Source organism: Apis mellifera, linkage group LG11, assembly GCF_003254395.2.
Source record: "Apis mellifera strain DH4 linkage group LG11, Amel_HAv3.1, whole genome shotgun sequence".
NCBI lineage: Eukaryota > Metazoa > Arthropoda > Insecta > Hymenoptera > Apidae > Apis > Apis mellifera.
In genome coordinates, this window is record NC_037648.1 from 14085260 (window position 1) to 14108190 (window position 22931).

General features: G+C 37.3%; 1 protein-coding gene and 1 long non-coding RNA gene across 10 annotated transcripts in view; one reads left to right on the forward strand and one right to left on the reverse strand.

Annotated features, from left to right (window-relative positions):
* Positions 1–4014: 4014 nt before the first annotated feature.
* LOC410259 (nuclear factor 1 X-type) overlaps positions 4015–22931 on the reverse strand; it is a 78911-nt gene continuing 59994 nt past the window's right edge. For 7 of the 9 annotated variants that reach the window (XM_026443799.1, XM_006566536.3, XM_006566534.3 and 4 more), the window contains 4 exons: positions 12675–12862; positions 11742–12104; positions 11409–11643; positions 4015–11252 (listed from right to left, as the gene is read on the reverse strand). In XM_026443799.1, the coding sequence (XP_026299584.1) occupies positions 10984–11252; positions 11409–11643; positions 11742–12104; positions 12675–12862 (1055 nt within the window). In that variant the 3' untranslated portion in view covers positions 4015–10983. The remainder of the gene's footprint in view (positions 11253–11408; positions 11644–11741; positions 12105–12674; positions 12863–22931) is intronic. The other 2 variants (XM_006566531.3, XM_026443801.1) reach the window with 2 other exon arrangements.
* Positions 14682–17880, forward strand: LOC107965165. Its single transcript, XR_001704741.2, has 2 exons — positions 14682–16872; positions 17241–17880. It is a non-coding gene; the product is annotated as an uncharacterized LOC107965165 (long non-coding RNA).

Genomic DNA, 22931 nt, shown 5'->3' on the forward strand with positions numbered 1-22931 from the left:
CTCCTGTCGAGTTATGTTCTCCTAATACAAAGTCGAAAAATCGTCGAAAAATTTTATTCGTTCAAGAATTTCGACAATTCCAGGAATTTGACGTCATTTCCAAGAATTTCAAAAATTCCAAAAATTTGACGTCACTTCCAAGAACTGGCGAAATTCTTGGAAAAAATTCTCGAACGATCTCCTGTCCAGTTATGTTCTCCTAATACAAAGTCAAAGAATTGGTCGAAAATTTTTTAGATTTAGAATTTCTGGAAAAATTTTTGCTAGCTAAAATTTCGATTTTGTATCAGGAGAATATAATCAAAGAGGAGATGGCACGTGAAATTTTTCCAGGAGATTGTGAGATTGAAATTTTGGACTTTGTATCAGGAGAATATAATCAAAGAGGAGGTGGCACGTGAAATTTTTCCAGGAGATTATGAGATTGAAATTTTCGATTTTGTATCAGGAGAATATAATCAAAGAGGAGGTGGCACGTGAAATTTTTCCAGGAAATTGTGAGATTGAAATTTTGGACTTTGTATCAGGAGAATATAATCAAAGAGGAGGTGGCACGTGAAATTTTTCCAGGAGATTGAAATTTTCGACTGTGTATCAGGAGAACATAATCAAAGAGGAGGTCAAATTTTTCCAGGAGATTGTGAGATTGAAATTTTCGATTTTGTATCAGGAGAATATAATCAAAGAGGAGGTGGCACGTGAAATTTTTCCAGGAGATTGTGAGATTGAAATTTTCGATTTTGTATCAGGAGAATATAATCAAAGAGGAGGTGGCATGTGAAATTTTTCCAGAAAATTGAAATTTTCGATTTTGTATCAGGAGAATATAATCAAAGAAGAAGTGGCACGTGAAATTTTTCTAGGAGATTGAATATACTTACCTTACATACTTACCTTACATACTTACCTTATATACTTACCTTTTACAGCTTCTTTTACTTTTTTTTTTTTTTTTTTTAACAGTTTCCTTAACTCTAAAGATACTTACCTTTTATTATACTTACCTTTCCCTTATTTTATACTAAACATTTTTTTATAGTTTCTTCTAACGATAAAATAAATTTTATCTTCTCATTATCTGGCATATTGTTTTCGTTAATATTAAGAAAAGTTTTAAACAAAAGTTAAAACAATCTGAGGAATTATATATTCCGAATCAATTTGTTTTTTTTATAATATCATGTATTTTTCATGTGTGCAATTTTTCTATAAAAAAAAAAAAAAAATACTAAATTTTGAAAAATAATTAAATAAAATTACCTTCTAAACCAATTTTTCTTTTTATAGAGAACGACATGCCACGTCTAATAACAAAAAATAAAACGATTCTATTTAAAAAAATGATCTTCATCATTCGTAAACTCTATTCATTTATCTATAAAAAAAAAAAAAAAATATACCTTGCCTTCTTTCTTCATGGGAATTTTTCTGACATTTTTCAAATACTTTAAAAACCAACAACAATTTTTCAAACGATAAAGAATTTTTCCATGTTAAAAATTAAATCATTGAAAATCTGAAATCTGAAAAAAAAAAAAACTCGAAAAAGGGATTGAAATTTTCGTTCAACATTCACTTAACATTTTTTTTTTTTTTTTTTCTCCTCTTTTATATATTAAGAATTTTTAATAATCAATATTGTCGGATATATATATATATAATATATATATAATATAATACATTATATTAATTGAGACAGTATGGACACAACGTATAATTGGCGCGGTAAGGTGACAAAGAAGCCTCTCCCTTGTCAGTGTCCCTTCGTCGGAGGGTTGCTTCACGCACACGTTCCTCGTATTTTTTTTTTTTTCCCCCCCTTTCTTTCTCTCCACTTCTCCTCCCGTCGTTTCTTTTCGAAATTTTTTCCACGTAGTAATATTCTTTCCACTCTCCACGCTTATCACAACTTGGTTAGTTCCCTTAAGTATGTTAAATATACCTCTTGGTTTCATCTCTGCGGAAAGAGGGCCCTCCCTTTCAATTGTTCTTGAAATAATAATAATAATAATCGCGAAGAGTCGACGAGGATCGATTTCCAGAGAATTATTTATTTTTCCTAAATATAATTTCTCGAATATAAAAAATTTTCTTCTTCTTTTTTTCTTCCAGAAACGACATCGGTTTCAATTTAAACAAGAATGTTATGTTCGAGCAATTTATATTTATGTGTACAATAATTCTTATTACCTCTATTCATCTATCGATAAATCCACTCTTTAGCCGCTCTTTCTATAGAGAAAAATCTAATTATTTAACGTCTCAATCCCCTTTTTAGTTACCACTATCACCACCTTTGTCACAGCCCTCCCCCTCGTCCCGCATGCCCCAAAGGTCAACCACCTCTCATACATATTTATTTATTTATTTCTTTCCCCCCCCCTTCCATTTTACAATTGCTTTCCCTCGTTTAAAAAAATTCCCATCCAGCATCCAGTTTTATTTTTCAAGATAAATAGCGAATAAGTTTTTCTTAAATTCTATGCTTTTTTTTTCTTTTTTTTTTTTTTTTTTTTAATTAGCGAGGTTAGGTCGTCAAGTGAGATTAGAAAGATATCAAACGAGGTTACGCAAGGTTTGGATATAATTTTATATTATTTTTCTGAAAAGGATCAAGAAAATGCTGGGATGGGAAATTTTTAATTAAAGAGGCTCACCATGTCTTTTCACCATGTTTTTCGTTTTTTTCTTTTTTTTTTCTTGCCACCTCGCAGCGTATCGTTATACTATTTAGTCTAATCCCTGATATATAACATGAACCTCGTTCACAATCGTAAAAAAAAGGAAAAAAAAAAAAAAAAAAGGATCGTGAGACGAAAATACGCCAACCGAGATGGTCAAGACATTCCTCTCCCCTTCCTTTCCCCTCCACGTTTGTTCCGTATCGCGTTTTTCGCGTCCCTTTATTCTCGCAATTTCGACGAACTTCTCTTTTTCAGAAAGATTTTGCTCAGATTTGGTGTCTTGGAGGATCGTAAATTCGAAAATTTATCACTTAACTTAATCGATATTTTGTAGAAGATTGTGCGTTTCGAAAATAAAGATCAAAAGTAATCGAGAATAATCGAAGTTCGAAAGTGAAAAGTTTCCATTTCTTTTCACGAAATGACGTTAACTCAATCCTAACCTAAAAATAGAATCGACACGATTGAAAGGTTAATAAATCGATTGACGAATCGATATATCGAGAGCACGTATCGTGTATAGAAATGACAACCTCCTGAACGACACCTAACCTCAACAATCTCCACGATTTCGATCCTTTAAACGAAGAAAAAAAAAAAGAAAAAAAAAAAAAAAAAAAAGAATCGCTCACGTGTTTTCGCCGCCTACTTTGTACAACCGATAACTACACAGTGTGCTATTCTCATTTGCTCAATAAATATTCGATAAATATATCATTGTATTTCATCATTATAATATATGTATATCATCGTATTGCCGTAATAATAGGTAATAATAATCGCACTATGTTCATAATTCATCGCCGTTGTTTTTTTTTTTTTCGTCGTTTACAATTTACCAGTGTGTCGTTAAGTACCTTTCAATTTTATATTTAATATATATATATTATTTATTATTTAATATTATTATTATTATTATTATTATTATTATCGTTATTCTCGTAGCTGAACTTGCACCTCGCATGCTCGTGCGTTCTATATTCATCTATTTAAATTCTCGCAACACACCTCTTCTAACCTCTTCACCCATCCTAACAACGGAAAAAAAAAAGGAAAAAAAAAAAAAAAAAAGAATCAAAAACAATCGTACTCCTTTCTTCTTATCTCGTTAACCAGTTATCTTGCTAAATTAATCGTTCGTTAGCTACGCGTTTACATGTAATATATTATATATATATATATGTCTTCTCGTCAGTCCCCTCGCAAGCTTAAATTCTACGCAAACGACCCATCATTTTTCTTTCTTTCTTTTTTTTTTTCACTCACTTAATTGCACGAAAATTATCAAATACGTCTCGACTTTCCAATTTTCTCGATCAATCTTTTACCATTTTTCTAAGAACAATGTTCTCGATTTATTTTCTAATCCATTTTTGACCCGTGTAGCAGCGGGTGGCTCGGGATATCCAGTCGATATTTCGTTACTTTTTTCCCCTATTTTTATCCTCGAACCTAATTTTTTTTTTCCTTTTCGATCGAGACGCGAGACCGATGCGTAATTAAACTTTCCTCGCTTCTCCTAGACAATCGTTCGTATCGACGTCGCCCCGCCCCCTAAAGTCTACTAGAGAAATATCTATCTTACGTAGAAAAAGTCCTCGTGCGCACTGTCGCACCGGAGAGAACTTTGCGGCTGAGAACCACCTCCATCGATCTATCCTTCTCGTTGTCGATATAAATGATATTCAAGGGAATGGAAGCGATAATAATTCCTTTTCTTCTTTTCTCGTTTTTTTCCTTCGAACGAACTTCAGCTTGGAAGAAGTTCGATTAATACGCACGACTATCGTTGAAGGTTAGATTACAAATGGATGGAAGTAAGGTTAAGTTGGAAAAAAAAAATTGATTTTCACGATCACTTTTTAAATACGAATATTACGAGGTAATATTAAAACGATCACTCTCCTCAATAAATTAACTAGGACTACTTAAGTAACAAATTATCACGAGATATGCAATTAAATAATCTATCTATAATTGCTACGATACGAAGCGAGATACGAAACTTCCCATTCGCACAACGAGGTTAACTATCTCTACAACGTTCACTGTTCGAATCGATATATATCACAACATCGTCGCTATAAAATACAAAATATCTAACTAACGTATCGTTACTTTTTTTTTTTCTTTTACCTTGTTTTTTTTTTTTTTTTTCCTTTTAGAATCAAGATCTCTCTTCTTCGTTCGGAGACACGTGTGATCCCAGCCGCAATGAATTTCGACCGGCGGAATTTCGATTCGTGCGGACGAATTTTTTTTAATGCACTTTCGGTTCAAGGCAGCTCGAGACGCTATTAGAAAATGTTTTTCACGTGGATGCCCCGAGAGAAATCGGCGCGACGCGAGCTCGATGTTGGGACGCCATTTTTTTTTTTGAGCGGAAACCCGATTGGCTGGACTCTCAGCTGGTAAAAGCGATTCACCAGGCGTTGCGATGAAAGATTTCTCTCAATTCGATTTTTTTTTTTTTTTATTCATTTTTATTATCTCGTGAAAAACTCACGAAAACTTTGATATTTTATTGAGTTATATTTCGCTGAAATTTAATTTGAAATTAAGAGTAATCTTTCCCCGCGAATCTGTGTTTTGAAAGCCGATCTAACCACGATCTTTCACCCCATTAGGAAGACCTAACACTACTACTTTGTAATCCTTCTATCCTAATTGGCACTCTACTCTATTTGCACTCACGAAATCGTACGTTGACCATTCCCGAATCACGTATCTTTTTTTTTTTTTTAATAATTTTCCCAAGCTTTCTAATATGACTAAATATTCTTTTACAAAACCTATTTCCTTTTTTTTTTGTTGCGATAATAAAATATTACAATATAGTAAGTTAATAAAGAGGAACTTTGAGAACGTACTACACATAAATTTTAACGTTATAAAAATTCTACTATCGATCGATACGTGATTCTTGATCAAGTCAATTTCTACAAATCTCGTACAATTTTTAATTAAAATAGAAAAAAAAAAGAAAAAAAAAAACAAAAGTCACGCGGTGAGAAGTGCGTAATGTACACGTATCCCGAACCACCCTGGTTTTGTTTCGTTATAATTCTATGAATTTTTAAATTTTCTTTCTTTTTTTTTTTTTGTTGTTCGTTATTAATCGTCGGCGTTGAGTGCCCGCGCGTCTTCGCTATTTTTAACAAAATAAGAACACCGAGTGTCTCGTTACAATCCCTATTGGCATCGAGGAAAGTATTAAAATTCCTTATACATCTATCGTGATTTCTTTCGAACACTTTGCGCGAATCACTTTTGCCGAAGGAAGCTCTAGATCGTTTAAAATAAATTTATTAATCGTCTAATCGTTTAACGAGGCTCGATTACTTTTTTTCCCTTTTTCTCGCGATAAAATGAAATATCGTCAAAGATGGTTGGCGAAGAGTTCGAAAGAAAGTGTGCAAAATCCTCGATCGAACGGATCTCTAGGGGTCCAAGGATCGATGAATTCGACTGTCTCTCTGCCCCTGTGCGTGATATAACTATGAATGCCTAGAGTGGAGCGCCCTCTTCCAAATCGCTCGTATTACAGTATGCAGTGGTGCAATCTCGTTTTTCGATTTAAATAAAGACGTTCTAATAAAGCTTTCTTCATTTATCTAAAAAACAATTAATCTTTTAAGGTTTATACATATGTATATATGTACGTATATATATATATAATTAAAACATTTGTGCATCATGTAACAACGAACGATTCAGTGAACAATTATTAATAATCTACAAAAACAAAGAGCGATCCACCCTAAGCGTGCGTTTTACGTACCCTATTCGCCTCGCGTCGTAATTAATATTTATTCATATTTACACTAAAGAATCGTTCTTCTCCCGTAGTAACCATAAAGCGATTAGTTAGTTTAGTTAGTTTAGTTAGTGAGTGAATTAAGTAATAGTCAGCAATAGCAACGCCCTCCTCTCCCATTGGGCACGGTGTGCCTTGTCTTAATAATCGAGATAGGCGATTTAATAGTAACAGCTGTATGCGGTCGTCCTTCGTTTTACAATTAATAGTTAAGAATAGCGATAACATAGTAGTAGTTTAGCTTACAATATAGCGCTGTTATTAATTAGTAATAGTAGTAGTAGTAATAATAGTAATAGTAATAGTAGTAGTAATAGTAGTAGTATCAATAGTAGTAGTAGTAGTAGTAGTAGTATTATAGTAGTAATAGTAATAGTAATAGTGATATTAGTAATAGTATTAATAATAGTGGTAGAGTGGTGGTAGTGCTGTGATGATAAATGGTTTTTCCCAATTTCTTCTTTTTAAACAGCGGTGCTGATGGTGATGGTGGTGGTGGTGGTGGTGGTAATAGTTGTACAAGTAGTAGTTATAATAATAGTAGTAGTTTTTTTTTCTTCCCCTCGTAGTATTAACAATATAGTTGCAGCGGTATTCATCGTCGCCTCATCTTAATAGTGGTTAGTAGCGGTAAGAAGCAAATTCTTTATAGGAATAATATTATCGCCTTGTTCACTCCTCTCTTAACTCGAGCCTGTAAGTAAATCTTACGCTTCGTTCTCTCTTTTATCTCTTTTTTTTTTTTCTTTTTTTTCTTTTTCTTTTAACACTAATTATCGATAATATCGCTAGTCTCAAGTTCTTTGTACTATCACTACGAACCGATTGACAGGGTGCCTCCATTCTTCCCATTTAACCGCGATTTCGACTCGATCCTGGACACTTTCCTCCGGCAAAACTGAATTCTCTACCAACTCGGATGTCTCGCATCAACAACAACAAGTATAATAATAATAATAAGTACAACGGATAAGTAAAATGATGATTCGACGACCGAAGAAAACCGCTCCGAGCACCGAGAAAATCTTGAGATCCTATAAAGCCACTCGCAACTAAGGTTTTTCTCCAAGGATTTTCTACATAGATCTAGAGCACGGATTAAACGCTACGGATTAATATTAATTTACAAAGGCACATATAGAAGCACAGACAAGCGAGCAAACACAAATCAACGATCAGGGAGGGAGGAGATACAATGAACGAACGTAACGTTATGTGTATCAAAGCTTTGAACGATCGCCATCTTATTTTTCCTCTCAAGATAAAACGCTGGAAACCGAGTCAAATTCGAATTCGAAAATTAAAAAGCAACCGCTCGCCGCAACAGAATAGAATTTTCTTTCTCTTTCCTTTCCCTTCCTTTCTTTGCGAATCGCAACGCGAATTCGAATGGGGCGCGAGTCAATCGAGTTCCACGATCCAGTTGGATCCAGTCGTCGCTAATGGGCAAGGACGCCGCGCACCCTTTCAACCTCACTCGAAGAGAGAAAGAGAGAAAAAAAAAACGAAAGGGGGTTGTTCTCGCGAAACAAAACCCAGGAAGAACCACCTCGAAAAGCTATCTGGCCATCTAGCGAGTACATTAAGCGCATCATTATTTAAGGGGGTTCCTCGGGAGTCGCTATATAACAAGACAGATCGCCCCTCGTGTTTGCTTTCCAACTCTTACGCTGCCAGAATTCCTTTTCTTTTTCTTCTTTTTTTATACAAAATATATAGATATTCGATCTTACATTTTTCTACAATTATTAATCTTTGAAATTGTTTTTCTTTTTTTTTTGAAAAGTAAATAAATTCCATCATGAGATTTTTACAATTAAAAGTTATTACAATTAAAAGAAAGAATATAATTCTTCTTTTAGCCTTTCTACGCAACGATTGGCAGCGAAAGCGTTGAGCTCAAAGAAGAAGAGAGAGAGAGAGAGAAAAAAAAGAAAGAAAAAGAAAAAAATTCGTATCGTCAGACACCCTAATTCAATGTACAGTCGACGGAGAGAGAGAGAAAGCACTTTTGGATACAATATACAACATTATTAGTTTAGGACCTTCGTTGTCGTTAAGTTCGATGTTACGTTATCTCGTTGCGCGACGTTACACTAAATTCCTAAGTAAGTTAATAATTATAGATCTCTAACTATCTCGAAACATCGTCCTCTCTTCCTCGGAAAATCGTTTTTTTTTTTTTTTTCTTCTCATAGTCTCGTTTCCCTTAATTTTCTTTCTTCGACTTTCTCCTCCTCTTCCTCTTCTTTTCCTTCCTCTTCTTTTCAGTTTCTTCGCCCTCTTAATCACGCCATTATATCGTTTTAAATCATCAATGAAATAACGTCTTGTGTGTTACGTCTTCTCTTTTTCTTTTCCTCTCCTTTTTTTTTTTTTTTTTAATTAACCGCTTAATTTATCAATAAGTAATCAATATTAAATATTATTCACTTTGTTTCTAACTAGCAGCCTCTGTTGACTAGCCCGCACAACTAGTCGTCTTCTCTCTATTTTCGTATTATTTTTTCCTCTGTATTATACTTTTCACTAGTGTTTCAGCACTAGCCTGAGCATTTAGGCGTTTAATTAACGGTACAATTATAAAGTTATATCAATTATCAGTTATTATTAATATCATAATTTATTATTATTATTATTATTATTATTATTAATATTATTATTATTATTATCCGTGGTTCGTGGACCGGTTAACTTCCGTTTTGACCGATACTCGACCGATCGGATCCCCTCGACCCTTCTCCTTCCTTATTTTTCTCTTCTCACGCGTCGGTATTTTTTCTTTCTTTTTTTTTTATCATTTTTTCCTTTCCCTCTCTTAAATGTTCTCGATCATCTCGAACAATAGAAAAGCATCTCCTTTTCGTCCTTTATTTCGACTACTTTTTACGTGTCGTCTAAATAAGCATGTGTACGCGTACGTGTATACGTTTCCTTCATAAATATTATAAAAAAATATAATAGAAAATTATAATTTCGTTATAATATTTATAAACTACGAAATTGGCACTAGAAATTTCTCCTTCTTTTTTTTTCCTTTTATTTATTATTATTATTATTATTATTATTATCGTTATTATTAATATTATTATTATTATTGTTAATATTATTATTAATATTATTATTATTATTATTGTTATTATTCTTTCCTCTCAATCTCTTCGCTTCGTTGTTCAATCCTTCTTTCTGGAAGAGCGCAGCTCGATCATTCTTTTTTTCTCTTTCCTCTTTTTTTTTTTTTCTCCTCTCGTAGACTAGATCTACACGTTCCCCGTTGTAACTTTTATAAAATACCACGAGCGTGTATGTACAAAAAAACACACGTTTCGGAAGGGCCTCGAAAGCGGATAATAATTAGGAAACAAGACGGTCGGTTTTTATAAAATCGCGCGGGAAACTGTACACGCTTTTCCTTTCCTTTTCTTTCTTTCTTTTCGCGCTCTTTTCTCGTTCTTTTCTCCTCGTTCAAAATTTAAATTGTCTACGGATTATTATTATTATTATTATTATTATTATTGTTATTAATATTAATATTATTATTATTATTATTATTAATATTATTAATATTATTTATTTATTATTTATCATCGGTCGAAGCGGGCCGATCGGGCGACGATCGGGACACGATTTCTTAATTAGGAGACGAGATGAGGGGTCCTTACTCACGTCCGTCGAGGACGCTCGACGGAGAAAGAGAGAGAAAGAGAGAGAGAGATAGATAGATACAGAGATAGAGAGATAGAGAGATAGAGAGAGAGGGAGAGAAAGAGTCAGAAATTAACAGCGCGTCGAGAGAGGAGAACGACGCTTCCGGTGGCGCGGAAGTAATAATTGACCGAAACGCTTAAACCTCCTCCTCCAAGCACGGAACCTTTCCTTCCTTTTCTTTTCTTTTTGGAGAAATCAAAAAAAATTCCTTACCCATAAAGGATTTATAATATACAATTTAATAAAATCTTATTGATAAATTAATAAATTTCTAGTATATTTTCATATACTAATTTAAGTAGTAGTAACAAAATTTTAAAGTCTATCTTCTTTTCTTTTCTCTTTTTTTACATCGACCAATTTTTCACAGAGAGGCAAGAAGAAGAGAGATAAAAAGAGAAGCGAGAAGAAAGACGAGATTTGCCACGAAAGGCGAGAAGTAGGAAAGGCACCGATCTCACCAGGAGTGGAGGAATGGAGAAGAAATGACAACGCCCCCCCCTTGTCACCCTTTGGCAAGGTTCGGCCCTCCCCTTTCGAGGAGGAACCGGGAGCGGGATCCTCCCCTCGACGCTGCCCTCGCCCCCCTTAAACTACGGATCAGACTCTCAGGCACTCGATTCTCCGCAGGCTTAGATCGCGAAGCTGAACACGACACGAGGAATCCTGACGACTCCCCTCCGGCTCAGGGTAACAATTATCGTACGCGCCGGTGAGTAACGACCCCGTGGAACACGCGAGCTTCTCCACGCTTTCCGCTCTAAGCCTCCAGTGTCACGGGGGAGACTTGGGTCTTCCGCTCTTGTCCTGCATCACTTGTTGCTGCTGCTGCTGTTGTTGTTGGCCGGTTTGTTGAGGCGGTTGTTGAGCTTGTTGTTGTTGTTGTTGCTGCTGCTGTTGCTGTTGTTGCTGTTGTTGTTGTTGAGCTTGTTGATGGTGGTGCGAGGTCGGATCCGTGGCCACGCCCAGATCCGTCCCCATCAAGTTACCTGCCCCGCTCTTGTCCACCACGCTGCTCGTGTGCACTGGATGAAAGTATCGGTCTGAAAAATTTACTTCCATCAGTATAATCACCAACTTGGCAACGATATTATTATAGATATATTTATATTATATATATATATATGTATATTATATGTATATATGTATTTGTCGAGATTCGTGCAAATTCGAACATCAATTCGAATACACATATAAACCTTCGTCCATGGTGGAGGGGGGCTCGCTGGCCGTCCCCGTGATGATCGGTGCGATCATGTTGTAATCGTCCTCTAGATTGATGAACGGCGCCGTGTTCCAACGCGGCGGCACATTAGACACGGATCTCTGCGTGGCAACAGGCCTCGTCACCGAGACGGGGGACGAGAACAGGGATAGGTTAGTTGGCGAGATCACTCCCGACATCGAGCTGATCGTAGGATACGTGAATATTTGCTGAAATGTACGAAATATATATGTATATATATATATATACATACAGGATATCGATAGATAACTTTCCTCGAGGGAAAGAAGGAGAAAGATGAACGGACCTGTCCAGGTTGAGAGTGAAAGTGAGCAAAAGTATACTCCCGGCTTGTGTGGGGCGCTGTGACGAGGATCCTCGCTGGGCTCTTCCTTCCGGCTGGATCCACGGAGCTCTGGCAGCCGGAACTGACCAGTCCCACCGCCGCCGCGGCGGCCATTTGCTCCTGATTGGACGCCAGCTCGGCCGGGTCCGTAGGCGAGGTGGAAGAGGTGGGGGGCGAGTTCGAGCTCGCCGCCGTCAGCTCTCCCGTCGACCTTATAATGGCGACGGGCCTGGCCATCGGGGCAGGGGGAGGCGGGGGCAGCATCGAGCTCGGATAATACTGTGAGAACTTTTGTATACCAGTCCGGGGTCCGGCTAGCTGCGCCTGGAAACACCACACGCCCACCGATCAACGTCGCCGACCCGCGCGTGATCCATTCACCCCGTTTTCTTCACCGCACCGTTCTCTCTCTCTTCGTTTCCCACCGATTTTTACCTGTCGACTCCATTTTTCTTTCTTTCTTTCTTTCGAAGTTTCAAGCAACGTTTCGAAAAGTTGGACGAGTTGAAGTAAAAACGGAGATAGATAGATAGATATATAGATAGACAGATAGATAGAGATGGAATATTGGAAAATTATATATCCATCGAATGAAACGATATAATGATGACAGATCGAATTCGAAAAAATCCAGGGCGATTGGAGCACGGATGACGAGCAGGTCGGGCGACGAACCGGCCCCCGTTGTCCCCTGTTCATCCCCTCGAGGGGAAGGACGATCCTCGAGACAGAGAGAGAGAGAGAGAGAGAGAGAGAGAGAGATATGTATACGTGTATGTCTCCTCTCCCTGGAGGGAGGAATCGTCCTTTTGGAAAAAAATGGAGACGGAGAGGGGGGGAGCAAAAGACAATGGCGGCGGGTTTTTTTTAAAAAGAAAAGGATCCGGAAGCTACCTGGGGCAGTTGCTGGGTATTCTCGGCCTCCTGGCAGACGAACGTCACGAAATCCGACAGGGTGTCGTGACCGTTCTCGGGGTACTTGACCACCCCCGTGGAGGCAGGGTGCTCCGGCTGGTAGTAGGCGAGGCCGGACATGGCTTGACCGGAGCCACCGGCCAGTCCTTCGTGGGGCGAGTGCAATCCTGAAACACAATTCACCGATGTCACCCCCTCTTGCTACGTGGCCCAACGCCACGGCGAAAACCACCCCCTCTTTTAAAACGACACGCTCGTATCTCGCTCCGTTTCTCACTCCCTTCTCCCTTCTCCTCGTCCCGTTTCTATCTTATTTTTCGCACGTTCGATCGATCCTTCAGTTTCTCGAGCGGGTGTGATCCTCCTCCGTGATATCCTCCTCCCCGTTTGTCGTCAAACGAGATGATAAAGATCGAAGAAAGGGGAAGAATATATATCGTCAACAGAAAATTAAATAATACCTTTACTTTTCGTGTTACGAATATTATCGATCGAGTAGTTCATTGTCGATAAGGTCGGAAAAAAAAGAGAAAGATATATATATTTCCCGATATAAATAATATTTTTACTTTCCGTAAATGTTGAATATTATCGATCGAGTGGTTCATGTCGATAAGATCGGAAAAAAAAGAGAAAGATATATATATTTTCCGATATAAATAATATCTTTACTTTTCGTAATTGTTGAATATTATCGATCGAGTGGTCCATGTCGATAAGATCGAAAAAAAAAAGAGAAAGATATATATATTTCCCGATATAAATAATTACTTTCCGTAATTGTTGAATATTATCGATCGAGTGGTCCATGTCGATAAAATCGGAAAAAAAAGAGAAAGATATATATATTTCCCGATATAAATAATAATAACATCTTTGCTTTCCGTATTTATTGAATATTATCGATCGATGGCAAGGGAGGATCCACCCACCAGATTCGTTCCGTTTCATCGCGTTGTTGTAGAGTTATTTCTCTCTCTCGAGAAAAAAAAAAAAAAAAAAAAGAAAAAAAAAGGTAGAATACTCGAGCCAAGAGAGGATTTTGAATAATTCTGGGCCGATTAGACAAACCGGGGATCTCGATGTTGTTCGTTTGTGGTCGGTAAATGGTAATTGTTAATGCGGAGAATGTTAGTAAAAGTTGGATCCCGCCGCTGGAGAGAGCTTAGCAGAAGAGGGAGCAAACAGAGGTAACGATTGCTGCTGCGAGTCTGTTAGGGGGTGGTTTTAGTGGTACTTTCGAAGGGGGAGGGGGTCGACCAACTATAACGATCGTGTTAAATATATATATATATATGTACGTATATATGTAATATATATATACATATATACGTACATATATACGAGTATGTGTGTATATATAGATACATATACATATACATGTAAGGCGCTCCAAGCGTGAGGCTGGCTGGCTGAAATGTACATGTATTTTTATATATACTATGTGCACGCGTTTGCGCCCGCGTTCACGGATAAAATTTCATTTTAGAATTTTATTTACTTCTCTTTTCTTTTCGAATTTTCTTATCTAATTTTTCACATTTAAAAAATTTTCGCTCGCGCGCGCGCGCGCACACACGTACGTCACATATGTGGTTATATATACATGTATGTATATATACATATAGATATGTATATATATATATATATATTAGACAGAGAGAGAGAGATATATATAGATATATAGTGCAACAACAAACATCAAACAGCAAGATAACAACGATTAAACAACACATCAAAAAAAAACATCAAGGTAACAACAACATCAACATCAATACAATGATATACATATATATGCGGTGATATATATGTACGTATGTATGTATATATATATATATGTATATGGTAAACAAACAACATCAACATCGCAACAATATAGAATGTATATTATGCATATATATATATACATATATATGTATGCGTATGTGTATATATATATATATACATATATACAAATATATATATATATAGGTTATATCGTACGGAGAGGGAGAGAGAGAGAGAGAGACAGAGAGTGACAGATAGATAGATAGATAGATAGATAGATAGATAGATAGAATAGAGCAATATGATAAACAAGTCAAGTCTCAATCAAGGTTCGAAAATTAATTGAATCAATCAAGTCAATTAATCAATTAATCCATCCAGCATACGACATACCCAGAGCATTGGCCGTGTGACAGTGAGTGAGAAATATATATATATATAGATAATAATATAATGGTGTGCAATTCGGTTTCAATTCCGGATACAGTCTCGATTCTTTTTCACATATATATATATATCTTTTAAAAAATTAATATATTTTTTAATAAAGAAAAAAGAAAGAACGAAATACTATTAATCTCATAATCGAAAGAGAAAGAGAGAGAGAGAGAGAGAAACAGGAATGAAATATTCCTCGAGTCCTCGAGAACTTACGACTCTCACTCTCCCTCCTCCTCCTCCTCCCAGTCGAGGCTGTACCCTTAAAAAATAGTAATAGTACGTGAACAGGTGGGTGTGTAGTAACAGGGTGGGCGGGCGGGCGGGCAGACAGTTAGACAGACACAGACGAACAGACAAACAGACAGACAGATAGATAGACAGACAGACAGACAGACAGACAGACAGATAGACAGACAGACAGCGACAGCTAGCTTACCAGGTAGAAACCGGTACTACGCAGTTAGCAAGAAATAGCCGTCCGTTCTTCCGTCCGTCCGTCCGTTCGTCCGTCCGTCTGTCCATCCGTCCGTCTATCCAAGCCTCGGATATACTCATATTTCCTTCCGGTAAGTGTGCTCGAAAGGTTAAATCAACGGCTACGTTCGAAAAATTACGGAAATTCGAGAGGTTTGCATCCGAGACGGGGACACCGAGAGGGGACACCGAGAGGGGACACCGAGAGGGGACACCGAGAGGGGACACCGAGAGAGGGCGTAGGGGGGGGGGCTAGCTGGTTGGTTGGTTGGTTGGTTGGTTAGCTGGTTGGCTGGTTGGCTGGCTGGCTGGCTGGCTGGTTGGTTGGTTGGCTGGCTGGCTAACTAACTAACTATTATCGCAACCTCGTTTCGCTTTATAGTTATTTCTCTTAACTTTTTTTTCCTTGTAACGGTCGGTCAACAGACAGGTCGGTCGAACGGACAGGCGAACGGGATCATAATACGCTTTGTATGGGAAAGAAAAAGAAAAAGAAAAGAAAAGATATACATAGATAAAGATATATAGATATTATACAAACATTATTATGTTATACTATACATACACAGGTGAACAGTGAATATATATATATATCGTAATGTGTACTTATTCCCATATACGAGTGAAGAAGGCATACAAAAGGAAAAAGAAGATATCAGTCTTGAGTTTTCGGTCGGATTTTTGTTGTTGATATAATTTATATACGTATATATATATAAACTATATCAAGTTAAGTAGTTAAGTATAGAGATCCAGTTTCCAGTGGATCGGAAGAGGAAGGGGAAGGGGATTTGATTTTTTTGAAGATAAAGATATCGCGAGCAAGTCGAAATAATAATTCGTTGGAAACAATGCTCGTGAGAAGATCGAAAGAGATTGTGTTCAAGAGAGTTGTATAGCGGTGGTAGAGCGGCAGTAGAAAGGGTCTGTCGGGACGTGTTAAAGGACGAGTCGGACGCGTTAGGCCGAGGTCCTTATCTCGAATATCGATCGGCAGTGTAAACGGCTCGTCTCTCGATCGAGATGTTCGACTCTTCCGAAAGGGAAGAATAATAAAGAGGCAACAATGAGATCAACAATGAATTATTCGCTTCTAAAATCGATTTTAATGCCATGTGTACCATATGCTTGAAAGCGCAAGCTCGTCGATCGTCCAAAGGACACGTAAAGACAGAGACAGAGACAGACAGAGAGAGAGAGAGAAGAAAAAAAATATGTATAAAAAATAATAAAAAACTAGAACTGAAAAATCTATCTTTCTCGCGCTTTTCTTCTTTCTGGAAACTACACATACTAAATCAGCTGACTCAATTCCCTTAGAAATTGAATCGTTAAACTAAATAATATAACTAAATAATATATATATAAAAATAAAAAAAAGAGAGAGAAAGAAATTAAAAAAAAGAAAGAAAAGAAAAAAAAAACGATCAGCCTACCAACGACAGCATTGCGCGAACAATCGTGCACACAGCTGAAAGGCGGCTATGACACAATGGTATGCAATATAGTTATTTTTACAAATATACATATACACGTCTATTTTGATTAATCGCAATTATCGAATTATCGAAATCATTTCATAAAAGGTGAAAAAAAAAAAAAAAAAAAAAAAAGAAAAAGAGAGAGAGAAAAAAAAAGAAGAAAAAAATACACGTATATACGTATATTCAATTTGTAATAATTTATATCGCACGCATTATATATCGTACGTTACACGTATATATGTATATACATACATAGTATATGTAGAAACAGTTATGTGAGATGCAACACCGAATGCTAACACACATATGTATAATAACATTAATTCTCATAATGGGCTAACATAGAATATTCTTGCTTTCTCGGTTCCTCGTGACGCAGCGGTTTACCGTATCGCAATCAGACGTCAGCCGGATTTCTCGAGGATCTTCCTGTGGTGGACAAACACGACCCTCGAATTAGTCCACTTTCCTCCTTTTTTCCACGTCTCTTCTCGCTCTTTACCGGCCCCCCTCCAATCCTCCTCGCTACGCGCCAGAGCACAGAGGATTGGAAAGGGATCGCTTCGATTGTTTGTCGATAAAAAAGAATAAATTTTTTTTTCTGCAAATTTTATCATTTCCTTTTTTTTTTTTTCAAGTTCCAAAGAATATCAACGAATATGGAAGATCGTTTCCCAAATTATTTTTTTTTTTTTTTTTATTATTAATTCCTAATTCGAGTTTCTAAGAATATTTTTTTTAGACCGATTTTTATCGCATTCTCGCGAAAATAAATATCGCGCCACTCCACGGTGGAAATAAAATGGAGAGGAAAAGAATTCGCGCGAGAGAATCCGTTGAAAACCGAATAATGAAAATAATGCGCGATAATAAATCCCGCAGGATTCCCCCGTTACGCGTGTGGGATGGAGGAACAAAACCGGTGGACACTTGAGCGGTAAATCGATCGTTCGATTCGATTATACCGAACACGATGTTTCTGCAACGAAGAGGAGAGAGAAAAAAAAAAAAAAAAAAAACACGCTCGATGAACATCGCAAGCATTTTCCATGTGGACACGTGGTAATTGTACCAATCAATAATCAATGATGGAGTCAACACGGTGCAACAACTACCATAACAACAGCGTTGGAACTAGAGAGCTCTTAATCATTTCGATTCGATGGCTGGCTTCTTCGTTTCTCATCTCTTTTTCAAACAAGGTTAATAATTCTAATTGATTGAAGAAAAAAAAAGTTAAATTATTAATGCATTTTGAGAATAAAAATTTTGAAGAATGTTTTCAAGAGTATTTCTCGCAAATATTGATAATGAAAATAGTAACTTTATCATCGGTTGGTCACATTGAAAACAAAACTATCAAAAAAAAAATATAAGTTTGAATCTACTTATGAATCATTTTCGAGATCCAGCCATCGTGGACCAGTTCGAAAGAGCATCTAGGAAGAAAGATGAAAATGAAAAATCAAAGAAAGAAGAGAGGAAAGAGAACGAAATGTATAGTGGCATTTCGTCGGTACATCGGACTCGATCGATAAAACAGCGAAGCGCGGCGCTTAATTCCAATATTTTTCCATCTCTTCCAATCGAGGAAGAACGTTTTACTCGTAAACCGTACGGGAAAGATGATAAATCGTAAAAAAAAAGTGGTTCGACTTCGGAGAGAGAAAGAAAGAGATTCCAGAAAATTAAGCACTGCACTTAGCGCGATTGGGAATAGATCTATTGAATTAAGGGGGGAACATAACGTATATAAGAGGGAGGGCAGTGGTCTGAGGAGAGAGAGAAGAACCGAACATCGTCGCGAGGAGATCGATAGCGAAGGCATTCGAGAGGCTTGCACGAGACGACGCTGCATGCCGCGAGGAACGAATATCTCCTCCGTTTTTTCTCTCCGTTTCCCTTCACGAGTCTCCTCCCTTTATCTTTCCGTTTCCTCTTCCTTTCTTTCATTCCTCCTCCTCGTCCTTCTTCCTCTCGTCGATATCTTCGATTCTGCAGGATAGCAAATTTCACGACTCCCCCCCCCCCCTCCCTCTCCTCTACCGAAACTTTAACTTTTATTTTTCCGTGAATGTATTTCTCCAAGTATCGTATTTCCTCTGTAATAAACTGTGCTCTATGAATCCAAAGATTTTCCACTTTTGTAATCGATTTATCTCGAAATCAATATTTTAATTATTTTCGCAAATTCATATTACGAATTAAAAATCAAATTTTGCGATTTTTTAATCACAAATAATCCAACTTATACAATTTTTCCAAATATTTTTCAAAGGAAACGGAAATTCCAGAGTTATAGAGGGTTAAAATGGTCCTCGAAAAGGGGCTCGAGGCCGGTCTTCAATTTGCAATAACTCGCGGACGAGGGTTGAGAGGAAGTGTGTGCCGGGCAAATTTGTCTCCTGCCGCATCGAAGACACCCTCCAAATCGAGCCTGTGTGTACGTGTACGTGTTTGTGAGCAATGGATGGTCGACGACAAGGTGTACGTATGCATGTGTGAGTGACGCTTGCAGAGACACCAATATACATTTAAAGGTATATACGTGTGTATATATATAGATATAGATATATATATATATAAAGATATACGTGTATATAGTGGTACTATGGAAGATAGAGGTTGAGGAAGAGGGCGTGATTGTGCAATTTCGAGCTGCGTCGACGATTCGCGCCCTTTCCCACCGACCAATGCATATTCGGCCGGAAACTTTGCGAAGGAGATTCGCGGATTTCGATGGCATTCGGGAAGGAGAAGTCCTCGAGTTGGGTCGCTTGATGGTGTTAAGGATTTAAGCCTCGGCGAGATCTCGAAGGATCGAAGAGACAATGCGTCGTCTATTTGAAATATTACGAGAAATATTCTTCGGAATATTTTATCAATAATTTTAAATCTTTGAATTTTTTTTTTAAATTTTTCCAGGATTCGATTGATCGAAAATTTTTTTTCGAGAATTTCGATATTCCAGAATTGTAAAATTTAAATGGCTTTCTGAATCTTTGAACGTGTTTGGAAAGAATCGATCGTTCAAAAATTTGGAAATTGAAAATTTTTGATATTCCAGGATTGTAAAATATAAAAGTTTTTAAGTTTGAAAATTTTGGATATTGTTAGAACAAAATTAAATATAAAATTAGGAAATTTTCTCTCTCAAGAAATTTAGAGATTCAAAAATTTAATCGTAAATTTGAAATTCACAAAAATATTACAAAAATATTTGGACAAATTTTGAATTTCTTCTCGTATTCGATTTCAAAACTTTAAATATTAAAAGAAAAAAAAAAAAAAGAAGAAAGAAAAATTCTCCAAAACTTCGACAATTCGGAAATCAGGGAAAAATCGAAGAGTTGGAAGTTCTCGTAATATCTTCCGATCCTCTTTGGATTCCTAAAAATAACTCTTTCAAAACTTCCCAACTCGTGCGCGATTCCCCTTCGATTCCGAACACAATTCTCGCTTATCGAAACTACACTTCACTCCACCCCCCCCCCCTCCCTTACGAAAAAAACTTGCAATTTTCGCGCACACGGGAGAAGAAGGATGGATCGATGAAAAGCAGTTCGACGAAGGACGCGGATCGTCGAGTGTCGCACGATATACGCAATATACACAAAAGAGAGACAATATAAGGAGAGAGAGAGAGAGACGATAAACAGAGAGCACAAAAAATTACAATCTACAGGGCCTATGTGATCGAACGTCCATATACGAGAGAATATAGAAATATTCGTGTGTACATATTTTTGTGTCCATTCGTGTATACGTACATAATACTCGTGACAGAAGAGAGAAGAAAAATCGCAGAAATCAAGAGAGGAAGAGAGAGATAGATAGAGAGATAAATAGACAAAGATAGATAGAGAAACGAAAAGGAGAGACACGAAATAAGAGATAAGAAAGTGTTTGTGGTTGTTATGTATACGTATGTTCGTGCGTTCTGTCTTGTGTGTATATGTATATGTGTGTGTATATTATATAGTGGAAAGAAAAAGAAAGAAGAAAGAAAGAAAGAAAGAAAGAAACAACCATTGGAAAGGAAAAAAATGACAAACGTGACAGCAATATAGAGAAATATTCGAGCGTATATATATACGACATCGTGATGCATGTGCATACATACACGCGTACACGGACACGCGGAAGTCCTTCCCATTGGCGGATGCGCGTGTGCGAGAGGAATCGTGTGTCAGTCCACGATTCCATTCCGTTTATTTCGTTCCTCACGTGTGCACCTGGAGACGAGCGTGCTCGTTCAACCTGCGCGCGTGGACTGACCTACGAATGGGACGACTTAAATGCCGAAGATCGAACTCCTCTGTTCTTCGAGAGGTATAAAAAAAAGATTGGAAAAAATTTTCTCCCTTGCAATCCGTTTGCAATCCTTTTTTTCTTTCCCTCGAAAAAGGAGCTTCTCGTCTCGTTCGAATTAATTCAACGTGCACACGCTGCATCTGCCGTACAGTGTACACGCATACACGTATGTACATCGATTACATGTACGTGTATATAATATGTATATACGTAACAAATATGTAATATATATATATAGAGAGAGATAGATATATAGGTATGTGTGTGTGTATATATATATATATATATATATATGTATGTAGAACAGTCAATAACCAGTCACAAAGTACCTTTTAGTCGAGTTTAGCGAGCTTCTCTCTACGCTCGGGTTCAGACTGAAACAGAGATCATCACGCGTCATTTTTCACGTTTAGACACGCGAATGGATCGAAAAGGCTGCTTTGCCATCGATCATCGATCCCGTGGATCGCTCGAGAACTTCTCCTTCTCCGCACGGATCTCTCCATCTCCTCCTTCCCCTCCCCCTTCTTTCTTATCTTTATGTTTCTTTTTTGTCCTATAAAACTCCTATGAATCCTGAACTAACCCACTTTCTTCAGCGTTAATTTTAAACGAAATACGTAACCGAATCCGTTGATTTTAAATAAGAAAATAAATAAAAATAATTTTAAATAAATGATTAAAAATTTAAAACTACGATTATATATATTTTCCTACGATATAAATATATCGAATATATGAAAAAAAAAGACAACTTTACAATTACTCTTCTTTCTTTTTCCATCCCCATTCTACCAATCCTTCCTCAAAAAATAAATTTTCGAATCGCCGAAAGAGAAGAGGAAAGAAATAGAAAAACCATTTCGGATTACTTCGCGAGATATTATCCCTTCAATTTTCGCATCGCGGGTGAAAACGTGGGTTAGCCATTCCTCTCTCTCTCTCTCTCTCTCGGTTCGATTCAAGGAGTTGACGAGAGAGAAAGAGAGGGAGGAGAAGGAGGAGGAGATCGAGATCCAGCAATCCCCGGTGATCGATCTACTTACATGATGCCCGATGGCTGAGCTCGGTTTGGGTCTATCGCACACTGGACACACATTCGAGGCGCCAAATCGCCGACGATGCACTCTCGAGCTCGGTGGCAACGAGGATGGCGGTGGTGGTGGTGATGGCGCGTTAAAAGGCGCACGGAAGAACACTTCCGGAATAGGAAGGGAGGGGGGAGCCGTGACAAGGATCACGAGCTTACCACTAGCGTCGGCCGATTTTTTTTTTTTTTTTTTTTTTTTTTTTATTTTCCGTCTTCGGTCAAGGGGATTTCGAAGGGATCGAAGCGACGGAACAGAAACAGTCGAAGTTAAAGAATAAATGATATATATTTATCACGAGAAATAGATACAATTGTAACGAATAGCTACGAGTAATAAATCTTAATTTGACAAACATTTTTACATTTTTTTCAAAATAACTTTATACAGAGATTTTTAACTTCGATTTCAGAGGGAGGAGGAGGGGGGGAGGAGGGATTCGAATTCGCCCAATTCTCTTATCCTTCGTTTTTTGTTATCCTTGACACGGATAAAAGAGAGAGAGAGAGAGAGCGTCTTCGATATAAAAACGATATCTCTCGAGCCAAATAAATAAATTTCTCGAGGCTTCGAGAGAGGATTACGGGCACGTGTACGCGTACGACACGCGTATCATCTTCGGCCACGAGAAATTATTCCCTTATAAAAACGCGTGTTTCAAAGATACA